A 19,857-nucleotide genomic window follows, 5' to 3' on the forward strand; every position below is an offset into this window, starting at 1 on the left:
ATTCTGTTTGTGCCAGCTGTAACTCAGAACAAAAGAACATTAAACTCAAAACAGATTTGAATTCCATCCTAGTAAAATGCAAGGTAAAATAAAGGCATTAATAATTTACAAACATTATATTATATAAAGAATTGTTGAAGGAATCATAGCACATAGTGTTGAGTTTATGAAGGATCTCCACACAAACATGAAAATTCCCTTTTAATAGTTCATAATGTAAAATTATTCATAAAGTAGAAAGCATTGCCTTAAAAATGTTAGTTGATTGTGAGTAGGATGAACCAAGTGAAACAAAAGCAACCAAAACAGTAACAGCAAACAACTTGGAGGTGCAAATCAAATGAGACTTGCTCCAATTCTGTAGATTGTCTCATCACAGACAATTAGAGCAAGTTGCACAAAAATTTGTCTCATTCAGAACATGTTTTGAGAGGGTTTACATGATCCCAGTGGAACTACCAAACTTCCTTTGTTTTCCTAATTGAAAACTGAGAAGGTAATAACCTCCTCTCAATCCATAGAAAGACAGAAACCCTAGGATACAAAGCAGTTTCCAAAGAAATTTAAAATAAAAGCATGTATCATTAAAAATTGAACAAAACAAACCAAGCATGTCTCCCAAAGAAAGCAAAAACATGCCTTTGAAATAAGCAGTATGTCACCACTGTTCGTTGTAGAGTGGCATGTCAGTTACAGAGCAGCAGAATAAATGTGCAAGTTGCCAAATTGAACTAATTCATGTTCTGAATTAAAATAAAACACCCTCAATGCTGTGGGACACTTCAATTCAACAGTGTTCCTAAGGTTTGCTGTGATCTGTCATGGGAAAACTATAGACATTGAACAGCTGTTCCGCTCATGCCTCACTCCTCCCAAGCACCATTCCACATAGACTTCCTATACTGAATCTAGGGTTCAATAACAAAGTGACCTGCACAGTTACACATGTGCCAAAACCTCCAAAATTAAGAAAGAGGAAAACACTGCAAACTCTTACAAATAATGAAATGAGTTGATAAAGTACCCTTTAGATCAACAGAAGAAATAGCATCTCAAGAATTATTTTTCTATAGTAGCCTCAATGCTTCTGTCCTTAGCTATTATGATCCCAGCAGGGAATTAGATTCAATAATGAGGAGTGCTCATATCATTCCAATAGCTAAAGGTAAAAATTTACTTTCCCTTTTCCAGAGAAATACAAAGTCTTATAAGACTGTTCACTGGCTTGTGTAGCAATTTATCTTAGAAGGCTATGTGCAAGGCACTGGCTGTGAGCTTGTAAAGGGAATGATGTTAAACTAGACAGAGTTCATTCCTCAAAGAACTCCCTTTATTTCAAGAGAGTTAACACAAGCACCATCGGAAAATTCAGAATGCTGTGATGATATTTTTCAATCAAATAGCCAAGTACAAATATATATAAGGCATTAATTATGCAATAACTCATTTAAGTGCAATGATTTTGAGACATATCAATAAGCATGAATATTTTATACTCAGTGAGCTTAGACTCTTTAGTATCATAATAAAAATTTAAAAACATTAAAAAAATAGCACTCACACATCTCAATCTCTTTTAAAGCTTTATACATAGCATAGAGCTTCCCATTGGTAAAAGTGTGTTTTATGAATGAATAATTAACTTGTGTATATTTTATCTACATTTGTGCATATTTGTACATATAGATATATAAATATTTTAGTAGTGTTATATTTAAATGAAGTCTCAAGCCTTGAAAACTGTTTCTCTCTGGATTAGTTTGAAGTACCTCAAGTAAATTTCCAGGAAAAAATTCACTGATACAATACTGCACTCTAACCACAAAGAAACAATAATTTGAAAGATCTCTGAGGAGAAATTGACCTTAGGAATAAGCTCTGTTGAAGAGATCTTTTACAAATGACAAATTTGGTTCTACAGCTGTCATTTTATTCTATATTTTCAGATCTGAAAATATAGCAGATACTTTATTTTGAAAACCTGTGTATGTATTTGATAAGAAAGAATACAAACTAGAAATACTATCCTATCTGTTAATAATTACAGCTTTTTTTGATTCAATAAAAACAAGTAGAGTTAACTTCACTTTGCTCTTTCTACTAAACAATACTTAATTGTTTCCAGGTATTCCTAGTAATCAATTCCGTATTTCTCCTTTTCTAGACTTACATTAACTGCTCCAATTCAAGACTTTCTTGTCTGGACTACTTTGGAGCCCTTTCCATTCTGTCTGGTCATGTTAAGGGTCTGCTTGAATTACTTCAGTATTTCTTAGTTCCTTGCTAACATAATGCTAATTATTTCTAAATCATATGAAGTCATTTATGGTCTGATTCTCATCTATTTTTACCATGTTTTCTCCTGAGATTCTCATTCTTCTCCATCCACACTGGGCCCAAATATCTCTATACTTCAGCAATATTAAACTTCTAGTGAAAAAACCTATAGCTCTTATATCCAGAGAAAATGATAGACACAGTAATGACCATGATATATATCCATGCTGTGATTCCTATGTCCTGTGAATGTAATTCCATGCGTTGAAAATGAGGTTCTTAAGATAGAGTTAGGGTTCTGGAAACATTACTCATTGATTAACTGTGCATACTATTCGAGAAGAGGACCTAAATTCAGTTCCCTATAATCATGTCAGCTAGCTCACAGACACCTGTAACTCCATCTCCAGAAGAATGAAATGCTACTGGTTTCTGCAGACACCTGATCTCATATGCACATATCCACACACAGACACACAATCATCCACACAATTAAAGATAAAAATTAGAGATATTAATAAATTAAAGATTTTTAGATGGTAATAGTCGTGATTAACTTGGTGGATACATTATAATCACAGGAATGTAAGAGAGAAGATGAGATACAGAAGCAAGATCAGAGAGAGGTAGAAGACAAAACATGCAATGTTCTCAATAGCTGGAAATGACTGAGGAATAGTTCTTTTTTCCCAGAATATCATGAAGAAATATGACCATGTTGACACCTGGATTTTAAGAATTTTAACCTCCACAATGGGAAGAGAGTAACTGCATGTTGCTTTAAGCCATTACATTTGATAGAATTTGTACAAAATAGGAAATTACATCTGTGAATTTAGTATCTCTTATTTTTTGCAAGATCTTCTATAGCAGAATATGATTCATGATTGTGGTAGAGTTAGAGCGAAGTGATTAAACATGAAAACAAAACAAAAAAACTAATGAAAATATATAAAATAAACAAGTCATTTTACATGTTTCTTTTACTCTACTTCCCAGAAGTATTTGTATGAGGAATCAAAAAGGCAATTTGTATAAACAGATATATAAACACTTTAATCTCATAATACATCCAGAAAAAGCTGATGTCAATGTTGTCAGCACTTTATAGTGAAGTCTTCAAGAAATTCTCACTTATACTTGTGTACAATACCAAGTGAATTTTTATCTTTTCATCTGAAAAATTTCTCCATATATGAAACCTTAAATGGTATACAAATAAACACATTCCTACACATTATATATGTGTTCAATATTTTGAGACAGAAGCTTTTTAAAGTTTAGATATATAAACATATATTACAACTACTTTGTCCTCTGCCCACTCCTAAGGAGGTAGTCCAGATAAGCACTGGAAAAGCCAGGAAAAGTTAAACACTCAGCTTAAGTCTTCAATGGAATGAGGTGTACAGCTGGTCTTCCTGAAATGCCAGAAAGATAGAATTTAACTTCCTGGTGATCTTTTGCTGTCTGAGTAGACAGGTTTTGCCTATATCTCCATAATTTACTTATCTCAGACACTTTCCCCTTTAAACCTTGAGCATTACCATTAGGCCATAAAATCCATCCTTATGAGTGATGTCACTTGTGCTTTACAACAACCTAGGTAACATCTATCTTGTCTTAGGTCCAGGACAATCTTGACTCTCATAGGCATTATGTTTCACCTCAATCAAGCTCCCTAGACCCTAAATCCTTGGCACTATCTAAGAGTCAACAGTACCCGTTCTTGTGAAACAAGCCAGATGTACTTTGTAAAGAATCTCAATGTAAACATCTCTTAAATTGTGTAAGTGGGACTGGGTTAATTGTTATCTGAATACATTTAATCTAAAATTGGTCTGTGCATAAATACTGCTAAAGAAAAATTCTGTGGCCCATAGCCTAGAAGTCCTAAGTCCAGCACCAATTACAATCAAATTGGGCTGAATTGAGTTTTGTTCTTACCTCATACTGATCTATTTCTCTGACTGCTCTAAAGCCTGTATGGGAATCACCATACTTGACTAGAAGTTTTAATTAAAATATTTTCATCTAAGAGTTGCTCTTTGGTCTTCCTCTTTGAGATAACATTTTTTTTAACAAGGTAATATTGCCTTGTGAGTAGTTCCTTACATTTGGCTTTACTGTTCTTAAGTGGTCTCATGTTTTACTGAAGACACAGTCTAGGATAGCAGGAAAATATAAGCCAGGAATTTCAGCATTGTCCATAAAGATTCTTCATCTTTTGCAATCTACTAATGGTTCTTATTTTTATTGACAAGGAAATAAAGCTAATGCATTCATCGAATTTTCATACTTGAGCTACTAAAGTTAAAAGTTGTTTTTAGTTCAGAAACAGGAGAGATGACAAATGCCAAGGCAGCTCAGGCTACATAGGAAGAAATTTTTTGGTTTAAAAAATGTCATGAAATAAATATATGAAGTGGAAAGATTTGAATGGAAGAGATATTTTAAAAAGACTTTTAATACTGTATAACACAAGTATACTTGACATAATTTTATATCTGACTGAAGAAGGATACAAATTAGTATTCCTTAAGATGTAATATAGGTTAATTTCAAAAATAAGAACAATGATATTACCTTAATGTCATAAAAGTACAAAACTTTGAGGGTTCCTTTAAAACTCTCAGTAAAATGTATATTACACTACAACAGAAAACATGTAGTTAACAAAAACTAGTGAAATTGAAGAAAAGCATTTGTAAGATGTTAGAATCAGATTAATTTCTGAGCAATAATTCCTGGAAAAAGTTTTCCCACATGTATTTGCTTTTTTTTTCATCATTTTTGTGATTATTGCCACATTTTTCAATGTCAAAAAGCCACAAGATGGCATTGGAGAATCCATTTACTTTGCAGAATTTGCTTATTAGAAAACTGGAATAATCCTAGTAGCCTTTTTCTCCAATATGAAGTACATTCCAAGAGAAAATAAGTAGTCCATTAGCATATGGAAAAGTTTCTTGACATACATAAATCTTACTTTCCATTACTATTTACACACATAATATTTACAACACACAGGAAGCATGAAGTGATTCCAATGTGCATTTGAGATAAAAGTAAATAAATGTAACAAACTTAAATAGAAAACATTATAGTGTAGTTAGTAAAATATAGAAGACAACCATGTGAAGACTATTTACAGATGAGACTCAGTGAACCTTTCTAAAATATATCTTTGTATATAACCTTAAAGATATTAAAATTTAGTAATGTTAACTATTATCTTTGTCTTCTGGCAACACTTCCAATGCATAGGTATCATAAAAGATCATAAATCTACCACAGGAAATTTGTTTTAAATAATTTTTTAAAAAGAATTAAAACATAATTTATTATTTTGAAACGGCATAGTCACTTTTATCTAGAGATACATGACAAACCACAAGGAAAATTTTTGACACAGGGGATCACTGTGTAACTTGAATAGGCCTGAAACTCACTATTTAGACCAGATTGTCCTTGAACTCACAGTGATTCACCTGTCCTGGCCTCCCTAGAGCTGAGATTAAAGGCTTGCATAAAAAAATACACCTATAAGACAAAGGAATTTGGTGATACAACAACTTGCTTTTTAAATGCAAACCACCATGAAGTTTTCCTTTAACTGAGCCTTTGTTTTAAACTCACACTGTCTGGTTCCTGATAGTAACACAAGCTGTAAACCAGAAAGTCAAAAGCAACCAGTAATGAACTAAAGTACTGGTGTTTGTTCCAAACCCTATCTATCTCAATGTTTGTTTTGGTTTTGTTTTTTTGATGTTCTTTGTTCTTGTTCTTTTTTTTATCATTTTGTAAACCTATAGAATATGTTACACAACAAGAGACATTTGTGTAGCACTGAATCTGTGCTGAAAGTACTTGTTAAATTAACAAAACAATTATTTGTCTTGGTGGTGTTATGGATTAAAATTCCTCCTCTATGAATAAGAAACACAGGATTTGATAGATTCACAGATTTATTCCAGTAAACAAGACTTAATTGGTCCTGGATTGAAAGTCAAGTGCCTTTGTTTCAAATGCTCTAAATCTCACGATAGTCACAAATCAATCTGAATCATTTCTGGAAAAATAAGTGAAGACAGATGGTTTTAATGGACATTATAGATGAAAACTAGAATGCCAATATCAGTTTTCTGGACAAATAAATTGTCAACAGGTTATAGACAACACGAGGATTAAGTACAGAAGTTTCTAATATGATTTTCTTTGTGTGAATTAAACAGATTTAAATCAGATTAGTATTACCCTGTTTCAGGTTTATTGTATATCGCTCATACTTCAATCTGAGTAAAAGACATTTTGACTGGAAAGAATTTTTTTCAGTTGTACAGTTCATATCAATATTATATTCATTTTACCTAAATAGAAAAAATCATTCTATGTTCTAAATCATAGCAAACATTTAAAACTAGCATTTTTATATACTAATTTTTGTAACTCATGCTTACAAATTTACATAAATTTGAGACGTTTTTGAGGACATAGGAGTTGAAAAAATAATCGAGATGGGAAAGTGATGTAAATGCATGAGGCCTATATGAAATATTCAAAATAATAAATAAATATAAGAAATAAACTACCTCAACTGCTTTCCAATTTCTTTTCTTCCAGCTTCCCCTAAATTTTTATTTAATGATTTATTTTCACTATCTCAGTTAAGTCCAAAATTTAAATGGCTTTGTAATTTTGAGGAGTTCTCCATTCTTGGTTTCTGGGAATTCTCCTTACTCCTCTTCAATCTTTCTTTTCATTACTTTCTATGACAGGCTGTTCTTTGTCTTAAAGCCTCTTCAAGGTCAGTTGATCTTTTTCATTTCCTTTCTGTCTTCTCTTGGCTGCATGCATTTTCTAGATGGTTTTATTCCATCATACTGAACTTGATATGAGGATAAACAAAATCTGCACCTATTGCCTTGACTTTTATCATCTAATGGAAAGTGCTCTCTTCTAAAACTTATGACAGCTTATAACTGAGAACATGCCCTTGATCTCGCAGTCCATTTGCTAATGCAATGAAGTATTTCAAGATAATCATAATGAATTATCAAAAGTAGATACTAAAACCACTTATGTGAGAAAATCAGAAAAAAGGCCATGTAAGGGTATAATGCAGAGACCACAAACCAAGGTTCAACTGAAGCCTCCAGAATCTAGGAAACTAAATGAAGTATTCTCTCACGGAATCTCCAAGTCTTTAAAAATATGGCTGTTAACTTCAGAAGTCTAGTTTACCAAGTTGATAAACAATTGATTTCTAATGTTTTAGGTAACCCTCTCTGTGATAATTTGTCATAGCAATCACAGGAACTTTGGGTCACTAATTCATCAGTTCAGTGTTCCCACTCCAACTGGTCATACTGTTGCAACTAAACTAATTCCATCTCTGTCTGAATAAACAGTTCTCCTTCCCTTTGCTATTGGTACCACCATCAATACATCTTCTCAAAATAGTTCATAATCCATCTCAAATGTCCATCTGATATTATGAATCCTCCCTCAGAGACATATTCCCTCGTTCCCTTTGATTCCTTTTCAGGCTCTCAATGAATCTCACTATGATTTTCATCGAGTTTTTCATGAGTCACTCATAAATCCTATCATCCTTCTTAAAGGGAGGATTACTTATCTAAAACTACATTCTACTCTGTTGTGGCTTCCTTTCTGTGTAACGGCAGCTTTCCTGTTGGCCTTATACAGATGTGTGCAGCCTCATTGCATGAACAACAAGTAGCTTCATCTTATTCATATAAAGAAGAAAGCACAGTAAGTAGGTCTTCATTGTATTCACTAATGGAATGGACTTAAAATAATTAAACACTAAGTTAAATCTTTTCCCTATAACATAAAATCCAAAATCCCTTGTGGAACATTATACACCTTCACATTCTATCCCACTGTATTTTTCTATCTTCTTATTGTTCCCTTTAAATACATGGTCATTTCTAGTTTCTCTGCTTCAGAGACCTCTAGTATAATTGAGAGAATCTCAATTCTCCCATTACAGAATGATTTTCTTTACCTCTTCCTTTCTAACATCCTACATTTAACCAATCATCAAGCTCAATGGATTGGAGTTCAAAAATTTCTGTCTTGTGTCTTCTATCTTTTGTATTCTCATGGCCATTACTTCGATTCAGAAAGTCATTTTAGTGTCTAGTTTTCATTTCCCCTCCTTGAAAAGGATGGATATCTTTTTCATGCTAATACAAGGAACAATGTCTGTTTTTAAAAGCATTTTGTGGAGAGAGGTTATAGCTTAAATATTCTATAATTTAAAGCACCATTAGTGTCTGCTAGATGTTTTCCTCCTTCATAGTACCCTTATCTTCCTCTTCCTCTGACACTTCTTTCCTAATCATTCTCATTCTGCATGACTCCCTTTTCTCCACAGGGACCTCAGGGATCTTATGACCCATTCAGCAAAACTATACAATGCCTTTGTTTCTATTTCTCATATTTCTCTCTGCTGTGGCTACTCTTTCTCTAGTCTCCAATATAATTCAGTAATGTGTTGTTCAATATGTGCTTAAATTAGTAAATTACACGGTGGGGTAAACAAAATAATGTCTGAGGAAATATGCTTCCATCCATATCCTTAACATCTGTGGTACTTGTGGTTATTGTACCTAAAGAAGTAGACTTTGGCACGTTTGATTACATTAAGGACTTAATTAATTACTACAGGGATCATCCTGGATTGTCTCAGAATACCCATAATAATCCAAAGTACTTATAACAGAGAGAAAGAGACAAGAAAGTCAGAGAAAGAGCTGTGACAGTGGATGTACAAACAAAAAAGAACAGTGGGTGTACAAACAAGAACAAAGGCCAAGGAAAAGAAATAACATGAATCAATTCTGTAATCTCCCAAATTTCAACTGATTTGAACAGATGGTTTCAATAACTATCATTGAAAACTTCAGCATCATAATTGTGCTATTCTGCTAAAGAAGCACCAATAGCGTCCTGATTGGTGGTACTATCTTAGCCCTTCAACTTGGCATTAAATATATAGGACAAAATATTTTATCTCTTTCTCTATTATGTCCATGTAGTGCCATTTGGCTGTTTGTCGACATGAAATAGTATATCCCTGAAATCTTACTCAACTGAAAAGTGTTGTACATATTGGCTTTTATCTTATCCATGCAAAGTGACTATGAATAAGCATAATTCCCCACAATTGGCATTAATCTATAAAAATTACATAAAATTTGATTTACAGAGAAAACTAAGTTGGCAGTGAAATTCAAAGCTATATAAGATTTGATTATTACCAAAAGAAACTGAATGGGCTTCTAGTTAGGTACACCAGGTTGTATATTTGTTAGACTTATTATAATTAAACGCAGCATCTCAGATGTAATGGCACTTATGCTATACCTCACCTCATGCTCGATTTTTAAAAGTACCAAAGTGTAAGAGAAATTTTCCAATAAATAAATATCCCACATTTTTAGTTTTAAAAGACAAAGGAAGTTAAAAATATCTCTCTGGGTTCCCTGAGGGACAAGCCTGACTGCATAGGGGTTGATGTCAAAAGTATCCCCTCTCCAGGAAAAAGACATCGGGATGGGTATGGCCCTCATGCCTCACTGGACAACGACAGGGGGACCGGAGGCATTACAAGGTCCCCTTCAATTACTGGAGGTCAGCCCTCTATCCCCGCCTTTGCAAGATTAGAATTACCACAGCCCTTCTATACTTAGAGAAGGGAGGAGATGTCAGGGGCAGCCCTGCTTAACACTGAAGGCCTAAAATTCAGCCATAGGCCTAAAATCAGCAATAGGCCTGTCATACATGTATACTAACACCAAGTCTTGGGTCTCTGTGGAAAAACATTGAAACAGATGGCTATAAGCTATTGTAAACAGGCAGCATTCAGGGAAATTTACCAGCCTAAGTAGTCACAGACCTTGTAAATAGGTAGCCTTGGCAGACAATACCAACTTAGATAAGGACAAGTGAATCATAGGCAGTGTCATAGTGACCTGTCCCCTGAACCTTCACCCAGCCGATACCCTGTTCTGAGAGATATCTGTATTCCCCCTGAACACCCACACTCCAGTGTCATCCCCTTCTCCATGTTCTGCCTTTCTGTGTTTATAATCCCTGTGTGAATGAATTACAATATAAAAAATAAATAAATAAGTAAATAAATAAATAAATAAAAAGACAAAGGAAGGCTCAGAAGCTTGGTTATACAAGCTATCCCAAAGAAAAAAAATAAAGGGAAATGCCTTGTACCTTTTGACATATTTGACCAACTGAGAATAAACACATGGTTACATAGTAAAACACAGATGCTGAGGAAACTAGTTTGTCTCTTAATCATGTAGACTTAAGTTCATTGACTTACAGAAATGCCCAAGGGTACTGATACACATAAATCATATTGGCATGAGTTAGAAGTAGCCCACGTAGCCTTTTCTTTTCTACCCAGTAAAATTACACTTCTTTAGTAGTGTGATGTCTATTCCTTAAAAAATAAAGATTCACAAATAGACACAAGACTTAGAACCTAAACTATGTCTTTAGTTATTTATCTGTTGTACTTTTAGAAATTATCTGGGCCCAAACTCTAGTTTTAATAAACCTCTTGAGGCATGTCCTCCGCTTGCTGTCAGAAAGAATTTCTTCTAAATCATTTTACACAAACAGGTGTTCCTTGGCAGGTCCTAGAATGAAGAGAAGATCAAATCCCTGCGGCAATACTCTCACTGTGTAACAGCTTACTGCTTTAGGGAATTTTTATGTATCATTAATCTTCACTAGAATAATCTGAACTTTTTCATTTATGTAGCATAGCCACTTCCTTTCTATATGCTCTAATAATTATGAGTATTTTTCTATGCTTAACTTTTTATATGTTCATCTCTTTACAAGATGGCAACTTCTGAGCAATGTTACCAAACCCAAAATATCACACACAATGACACCAGTATCACTTTAAACCTGTATTAAGTCTAGTAAAACTCTGTTATAGAAATATCCAAAGAGGTATTTCTCCTTTTTTTTTTTTTTAACAGATTGTGGACTATATTGCAAAACTTCAAAAACACTTATGGATTGTAAATGTTCCTTGTCTTCATATAAACCCCTAACATGTACTAGGTGTTGCTTGTCCTGTGTTGCTATCTTTCCCTTTCATAGTCCACTAGTATTAACCAATATATTATAATAATCTCTTTTGAAGAAATAAAAACAAGCTCTCTGTCTCTGTCGCTGTCTCCATCTATCTCGGATTCTCTATCTCTCTGTCTCTCTTTCTGCCCTCTCTGGCTCTCTGGCTCTCTCTCTGTCTTTCTGTCTGTCTCTCTGTCTGTCTGTATTTCTCTGTCTGTCTCTGTTTGTCTCTCTCTGTCTGTTTCTCTGTCTGTTTCTCTGCATCTGTCTGTCTGTATCTCTCTCTCTCTGTCCGTGTGTCTGTCTTTTCTGTCTGTCTTTCTGTCTGTCTCTCTGTCAATCTCTACCTGTCTCTCTCTGTCACTATCTCTATATCTCTGTCTCTATCTCTGTCTGTCTCTGTCTGTCTGTCTCTGTCTCTTTTTCTGTCTGTGTTTCTTTCTCTTTTTCTGTTTGTCTACATCTGTCTGTGTCTGTCTCTCTGTCTCTCTGTCTCTATCTCTATGTTTTTATATGTCTGACTCTGTCTCTGTTTCTGTCTCGTCTCCCTCTCCCTCTCCCTCTCCCTCTCCCTCTCCCTCTCCCTCTCCCTCTCCCACTCCCCCCTCTCCCCCCTCTCTCTCTAGGCAGATTTCCTGTGTAGCCCCATTGGCCTAGAAATCACTATGCAGACAAGGCTGGTGTTGGGATTAAAAGTGTCTAGAATCAAACTCACATGCAGTTTTTGCTAAATCCTTCTGTTTTGTTTGACAATTATCTTTGTAAAACTGTGCTGGTCCTACTTCATTTTCATTGCATACTAAAAACTGCTTGTCACTTACTAGCTTCTTGTCACTTTCTAGCCAATTCCCTTAATCATTCACTTATTATTTCCATGACTTGAAGGGTTCAAAACAAAAAAAAAAAAAAAGGACACAAAGTTAAGTGGGCAGGAAAGGAGAGGTGGATCTGGGAGAAGTTGGGAAACAGGTGAATAAGATAAAAATACATCATATAAAATTCTCGAAGAAGTAATAAAACTAATAACAAAATATAACTTACTGGAAATGTTAAACAAAAAGGTATATCAATGGACCCTGTTTGATTTCTTGTTTTTGATTTATATGTTAGCAAAGGACATGTTTTGGGGCTTTACATTTTTAAACAAAACAATTATAGTATTTTTATAGTTATAAACTACTAGGTAGGTATGGGGATTGGGATATATTTCACTGACAGACCACTAGCCAAACATAACCAAGACTGGTTAAATCAGTTCAACAAAGACACAGTAGCAGTATCAAAGTGAGTAATTTTGACTGACAATCTACACTAAAATATAAAAAGGAGGAGGCAGAGAGATGGAGAGAGGGAAGAAGATAGGGCATGAAATTGAGGACAAAGGATCCCAGGAAGGAAAAGGAGAGGAGAAGATGAGAGTGGACTAGAGAAGTGGGACCTAGACTAGAGGAGAGGAGGAGACGTGGTAAATAGAATAGAAAACTCTAAGGTAAGAAAAATGGGAAGGTTAAGCTACACTGTATAATTTGGTTGAGACACAAGTAATCTTAAAGCAAGCATGTGCTTTAAATAATTTTGTACAAATATTCAACAATTGACAGACAGTCAGATATTTACTCATTAAACATCTTTTTCACACCATGCATTTATATTCTCAATTGTCAAAGTATGCATATCTCTAGAATACTATGTAAAAAACCAGATTCAATCCCCACTTATCATAGCATGCACATATCAAAAATGATTACTTAAAATGAAACATGAATTTGTATTTCGAATATTTCAATCAAGAAAGCTATAATATAAGTGACTTTTTAGATTTAATTTGCTAATTAAATAATTGCAATGGGGGTGTAAGCCGAGGTGATAAAAGTAATGCATCTCCATTTGTATAAGAACTCCTAATGCTTTCCAATTAGATTTGCTAGTGAGAAAAAAAATACTTCCTTCTAAATTTTTATGGAATGGCCATACATGTTAGTCTGAAGTAAACATTATATACAATTAACATGCCATAAAACTGAACATTACACTGTGTATTTTAGTCACATTTTATATATTTTAAATACAATGCATGTATAATTACTAAATGATCTACATTTGCTTGTGGTGACAGAAAATTAAATATAATACCCAGCAGCACACATTTGGAAAGCTTTGGATTTTGAATCATTTTTATCAAACTTGTAAAAGATCTATAAAATCAAAACAAAATGATAAATAATGACAAGACTCTTGCTTAATATACAAGATCAAGCTTCAAAAATTCATTCGATTCTCAGGCCTCAGTGCTTCTGGTTTTGTCAGTTGGGATAGGTATGAAGATTAAGCCCTTCATCTTTTTAAGATGAAGATGCCAAGTGCACTCCTGTTCTTGATCTATGGAAATCAGTAATGATTCTAATCAGTAAGCTACATACCTGTTTCTCTTAAGCAACTGTGGTAACAAACATAGTGAAAATGACTGAAAGCTAGGAAAGTATATGAAAAAAATATGGACTTTCAAGTTTTATACTTACTACCAAAGCTCACCTGAATAGATTCACATTCACCTGAGTCTTAACATACACATGGGGAAAAGCAGTCACAATTTAAATAGTAGATAAGAATTAGCAAGGCAAATGTTTCACTTATCCTATTTGTTGTTTTGTATAATTATATAAAGACATATTTGATTTGAGAGGTGAGAAGTAGGTATGTGACAAACTCATTTATAAAATGAAGAGTGCAAAATATGAGAATCCCAGTCTAGCTTAGGCCATCATCTAAATAATAGTGTCCTAACAGATTTATATTATTAAAATAAGCTTACATTTGAAATAACGTTAAGTTTTTTCTAAGTCTAAAAGCAAGACATATGAACTAATTGTTCCACATTTCTAGATCTGCTACTTGTTTTTCAAACATAGGAAGTCCTACTTTGATTCAAAACAAAGAAATTCTGGCTGTTAAAGAAGAACTTATATAGTATAGACCTGTCACTAGTATTTTATGATGAGAAAAGGTCACATTTGCATTTCAATAAATCATACATCTGACATATACAGAAAGAACTGTAAAAGCAGTTTTATGTAATGAGATATAATAACCAGGAAAATGAAGCTTTTAAGATTTAATCAACAATAATAAACTCACCTTACAGTTTGCTTGCATTTAAAAATACCCATAAACTGATAGATGAAATAAAATGCAAAATTACAAATATTATTTTTCTACAATTCCTACAATCACACCACACCCAATGACATCTAAAAGTAACACCACCAAAATGTTGCAGGGTACTTAATAGGCTCAGTAAAGAAAACTTGCATTGAACCTACACACACATCATTTGCCAGTTTCTCTCCAAACCTCTATCTGCAAAAGAGGTTCTTGATACCAGAACTTCTACAGGTGGAAGTTTCTATTATCCCATCATTATGAGGCAGATGCTACATTATTCCAAATCATTGTGTCACAACACAGTAACCTATGAGCCTCATCTCAATCTTTGATTTATCTGTGGCGACTGCATGGGGAGCACACTGTAGCTGGGGCAATTAAAATTCCTCTATTCTTCCTTTATGCCCAAAAGCTGTACCTTCAAAATGTCTATAAGCCAATGCCACATGGAAAAATGTCAATGATGAATCATATCAATAGCTTACTAGACAGAAATTCACATCAATATGTATTCACTTGAGCATTATATTATTCCCTAACTCCAATTTTGAATAGACAACTAGAAACTAAGCCTGTGTAATGACATGTAAATTGTCAGAGTTTCAACACTAATTGAGTCACTTCTGCCTTGCATTATTGTTCTACTACTCTTTTCTTGCAAAAATATTGGGGAAACCCCATATTCTTTCCTAAATGATACCATTTTTACTGTAAATCCTTCTATGTAAGTCAGCAAAACAGCCTTTAAAAGATTTCGTTATAGACATAGTTGTGAAGGAAATAATAGTATCAAGAAGCAAGTTGAAATAATACACAATAATGTTCCATTAAAAGTGATAACTCTACAAGAGAGGGTTAAAAATCACACTGATTAATGGAATCTGAATGAAACTTTTGGTGTAGAACTCATTCGCATTTCTAATTCATCTCAATGGTGTAAGCCCCTTTAATTTTCATGCACTCACCCTTTTATAATTTCCTCTTAATAACCTTTACTATTTTCCTACATACCTATGATATCTATGTAACAGATTATCCATACTTCTCAGACTCTCACAAATAACACGTGTGTACATATCACAGTCCGCATTAAATGAGAAAAAAGAGTCACTTCTTACCAGAACCTCTTTTGGTCACAACCTTCAGACTCTGAGTGAAAGTAGCATATAAGAGAATCAAATGTGGAATCGGAGCTTTCATCTTCCAGTTCTTACAGGTTGTTCCTTAAGGGAAAGATAAAATGAAAACAATAATTTACAAGATTTATTGACATATTATGAGAATTTTGTGTTCATCTAGGCATTCAGAGTGGGGCCATATATCCTTCGCTGACCTTGAATTCCCTATACAATAGGTTGACATTGCACTCATAACAACCTCCAGCTTCAACCTCCTAAAAGGGTGAAAGTACGAATCAATGAACCTGTTTCTTGTGCACATTTCATTGTGGATATTGGAAGCAATGAATTACTTTGTTTCTCCTTCTAAGTGGTATTGAAGCATCCTCATTTGGGTCTTCCTTTTTGTTAAACTTCTTATGAATTACTCATAAGGAAACAATATCATAAACAGCATCTATATTACATTTTCAAGAAAATATCCATTTTAGGGTAAATCAAAATCAGTAATGCTTATAATGTTTCCATAGCCTTCTCAGAACAATTTCCAATCTTAGGTTCAACTGAAGTTTAGTATTTCTCTAAATATAGAGACCTTACTTGTGTTTAGATAAGGAAAACAATCTCTTCATTTTGAGAACAATTTATTTTAATACACATTACTGATATTAACATTTTAAAATATCCATTGCTACAACACAATATGATTTTTGAAGTGTTTTTCTTTACAAACAAAAAGTTATTAACTGTATGTCTCTCAAGATCTGAGATTTTAAAACTTTCTTAAAATTAATCTGAAAAACATACTTCAGCAAAAGTTTAAGGCATGTGACTATATTGATTGATACAAGACATACTATCGAAGAAAGTTACAAAATATATATCATCATCTATTATAAATGTCTCTTCAGGATACTAAGAAGTATATTATCATACCATTTGTGTATCGAAAAAGCAAAATATTCCATTTTACATGAACTATATGTACATTTTCTTCTCCAAAAATATCTTTTTAAATTTTATACATAGAAAACGGTTAGATTGCATATATTTAAGATATGTAATATGATGTTTTATAAGAATTTACATTGTGGCGTAGTTGCCTTTTATGCCTGAGGGATCAAAGTTTGAAAGATATACTGTCAGCAAATTTGTATTACATAGCCAAGTATTATTAAGGAGAGTCCCCTTGGTGTATATCAGACCCCTATAATTTATTTATTTACTTGGGCAAGTTTGTGCTCTGGGAACAACATCTATTCATTTTCCTAAGAAGTCCTTGGCAAATACTCCTCTGGCTTTCTCTTGGATTATAAGATGAAAATAGTAGAGTTGAGCACTGTGGACTAAATTTGAAAAGTAACAAGTTAGAACACAGTTCAGATATACTATAGGCCTATGACAGCACAAATTTCTTTGAAGACATTTGATGACTGCTCATAGTCAGCTGTCTATCACTATGAGTTTATTACACATGAGAAAGCTGAACTGTACTTTGACAGCCAATTTTTTTTCTCTCCCACAGCCTCAGATATATCTGAATATTTTTAAATGTTTAATTCATTCACATTGATAAAAGTCTATTAAAATATATTCCACCTTATAAGTCAAAATCCATTTATTTGATGCATCATCATCATTACAGTCTCAAAATCAGAAAATTATATAAAAATTGCATGCAGAATAAGCTATTTTAACTTTAGTACACATTTAAATGATAACTATTTTTAAAGCAAGAATCTAGGGTTATCACAAAGATATAAATGAAGCTCATCCAAAGAGCCAATTCACCAGGCACATCTAAATAAATGCCACATTGCATTGCAAGGTTGACTCATGCATTCCTAGAATCCAAATCCTATTTCTCAGCCACTACACTAACTAGAACTGTAGAAATATTTAAAGTTGGTATCTTCAGCCTTCAGGTTAGCAGCAAGAATCAGTTCCTTTCTCAGTGGGAGTTTAATCAGTGCTGCTCAAGAAACTCCAGGATCTAACTGTAAACTGTAATCTCTTCCAGCTTAACTATCTTGTTTCTTGACTCTTGTTCAAAATACTATTTCCTTACCTGTTTCATTTCTATAAGACACACTAGTTTGTAATTCTATTTCTGAAATTCAAATTGTAGAAAGCATCATTTTTTTAACATCAAGATCCTTAATTGAATCTCTTGAAACTGTATATTAGGAAAAATAGATTTATACTTGTTTCATGGTTTTAATGCTATGGTCAATCTATAATAATCTTTAAAATGTCTTTTAGAAATGTTGTTGTATCTTAAACTGAAAGATAGATTAAATATGTCTAAACATAGATATCTATGACTTGCTGTATTTTCAGCAAAATTAAGATTGTTACCTAGAAATAGCAATGAAAGCATATCTAATAGTTTCCTTTATCAGCAGGCAATAAGTTCCAAGATCATCATTTGATCCTTAAAAGCAGAGATAGCACAAAGACCTATGAATACTGTGTTTTCTTATTAAGCATAACTACACTTAAAGTCAATTTATAAATTAGATGTAGTGATAGGTTAATAAAAATTATAAAATATGCTATAATAAGTTTTAAAATTTCTCTATCCCAATACTTTGTTGAACTATTGTGATGACTGGATGTTATATTGCCAAAAATGAGATAAATTATTTGAATGATACTAACCTTTTGGAATCAAATTAGGCTACTACAGAAGGCTTACTTGCTTTCAAGTACTACGATTTCACCATAATCTTTTGATGGTAATGGCTATAAAATGAGTAAAAGTTAAGGGGCATAATCAACCTGGACACAATGCACAGAGGGAATATGTACATCCCAGGTGAGGAAGAACATGACAGCATGAGATTTCATCAACCACTCAGAACCGTATGAGATTTGGAACTTGTGAATTGTTGATTTGTGGAGTATCAAAGTTTATAGTTTGAAAACACGGATAACTGTGAGGTATCTTAACTATAAACACTCAAATCATAAAAATGACATTACTATATGAACATTTACTGAAATTATTAATTAGCTTGTTACACTGAAGCTCATATTTTGAGTCTTTTAGTTTCCTTCCTGTTGTTGTGAGTAAAAAATGAATAAATAAAACCACTACAAATAATGAGAGAATGAAAGGGATGAATTCCATGTATATTTCCAAGTCACAATCTGTCATTGAGTGAAGACAAGGTAGGAACTAAATTTTATATATATATACTCCCACTATCTCATGCCTAGGGAATGTTGCTGGGCACAATGAGTTGTATCTTTTATATCAATTAATACTAAAGAAAATCCCTCATATACTTGTCTGATGACAAACTATATATAGGAAATTCCTTAATTGAGGCTTCTTTCAGGTAATGTTAGGATATGCCAAATTAATAATTATTACTAACTAGGACATTCTACTCTTTGTCAGTGTGACACACAAACATGTCACTATGAAATAATAACTTTTTTGGTCCCAAGATCTTATGAAAATATAATATAAAACATAGTTCAACTCTGAATGTCTTACACTCTTTAAAAATGCCAGTGCTTTAACAGGTGAATAACTTTAAAAATGCAAAGTCTCCCAACAGTGGCATCCTATACAACTCAAAATCAAATTATATATTCGTTCTTATTCCAAAGCAAACTTGGATGTAAAGCAATCACACTTAAACACACACACACACACACACACACACACACACACACACAAATAGTAGAGCAATGTAGCTTCAAAGGGCTTGAGCAACCAAACTTTTCAGCTCTGCCATCTACATCATATACCACATGTTTCCTAGGCTCAGATTGGCTCCACCTCATATCTGTTGCTGTTAATATTAGCATCTCAAGTTCCTGGCTTCTCCAAGATTCTGGTTTATTTGTTACAACTGAAGGAGACTTCACCTACACTAATGCCATATCTTCCAGATTTTGGACACTGGCATAATGTACCAAACCTTACCTTCCTTTCACGACCCCTCTAATCCTGCAATTCTCATGCCTTCAAAACCAATTACATGTGAGTGATTTTGATGTTGCCAAGCATGGCTTCCAACTTAAAATGTGTACTTAGCTTTCTTGGACCAAACTTTTGTGTGGCCAATCTAACAAAACACTTTCTTATTCACAGAAAATTTCACTTCAACGTTGCTGGTAACATATTAATCAGTGCTCATTCTTCAGT

At 33.4% G+C, this 19,857-nt stretch overlaps 1 protein-coding gene across 1 annotated transcript in view; it reads right to left on the reverse strand.

The window, feature by feature from the left end:
* Il1rapl1 (interleukin 1 receptor accessory protein like 1) overlaps positions 1-15,778 on the reverse strand; it is a 1,073,997-nt gene extending 1,058,219 nt beyond the window's left edge. Inside the window, exon 1 of the mRNA XM_028765051.1 lies at positions 15,696-15,778. Within this exon, the coding sequence (XP_028620884.1) occupies positions 15,696-15,777 (82 nt within the window). The 5' untranslated portion in view covers position 15,778. The remainder of the gene's footprint in view (positions 1-15,695) is intronic.
* Between the last annotated feature and the right edge of the window lie 4,079 nt (positions 15,779-19,857).

Source organism: Grammomys surdaster, unplaced genomic scaffold (genome assembly GCF_004785775.1).
Source record: "Grammomys surdaster isolate TR1022 unplaced genomic scaffold, NIH_TR_1.0 148, whole genome shotgun sequence".
NCBI classification, from domain to species: Eukaryota; Metazoa; Chordata; class Mammalia; order Rodentia; family Muridae; genus Grammomys; species Grammomys surdaster.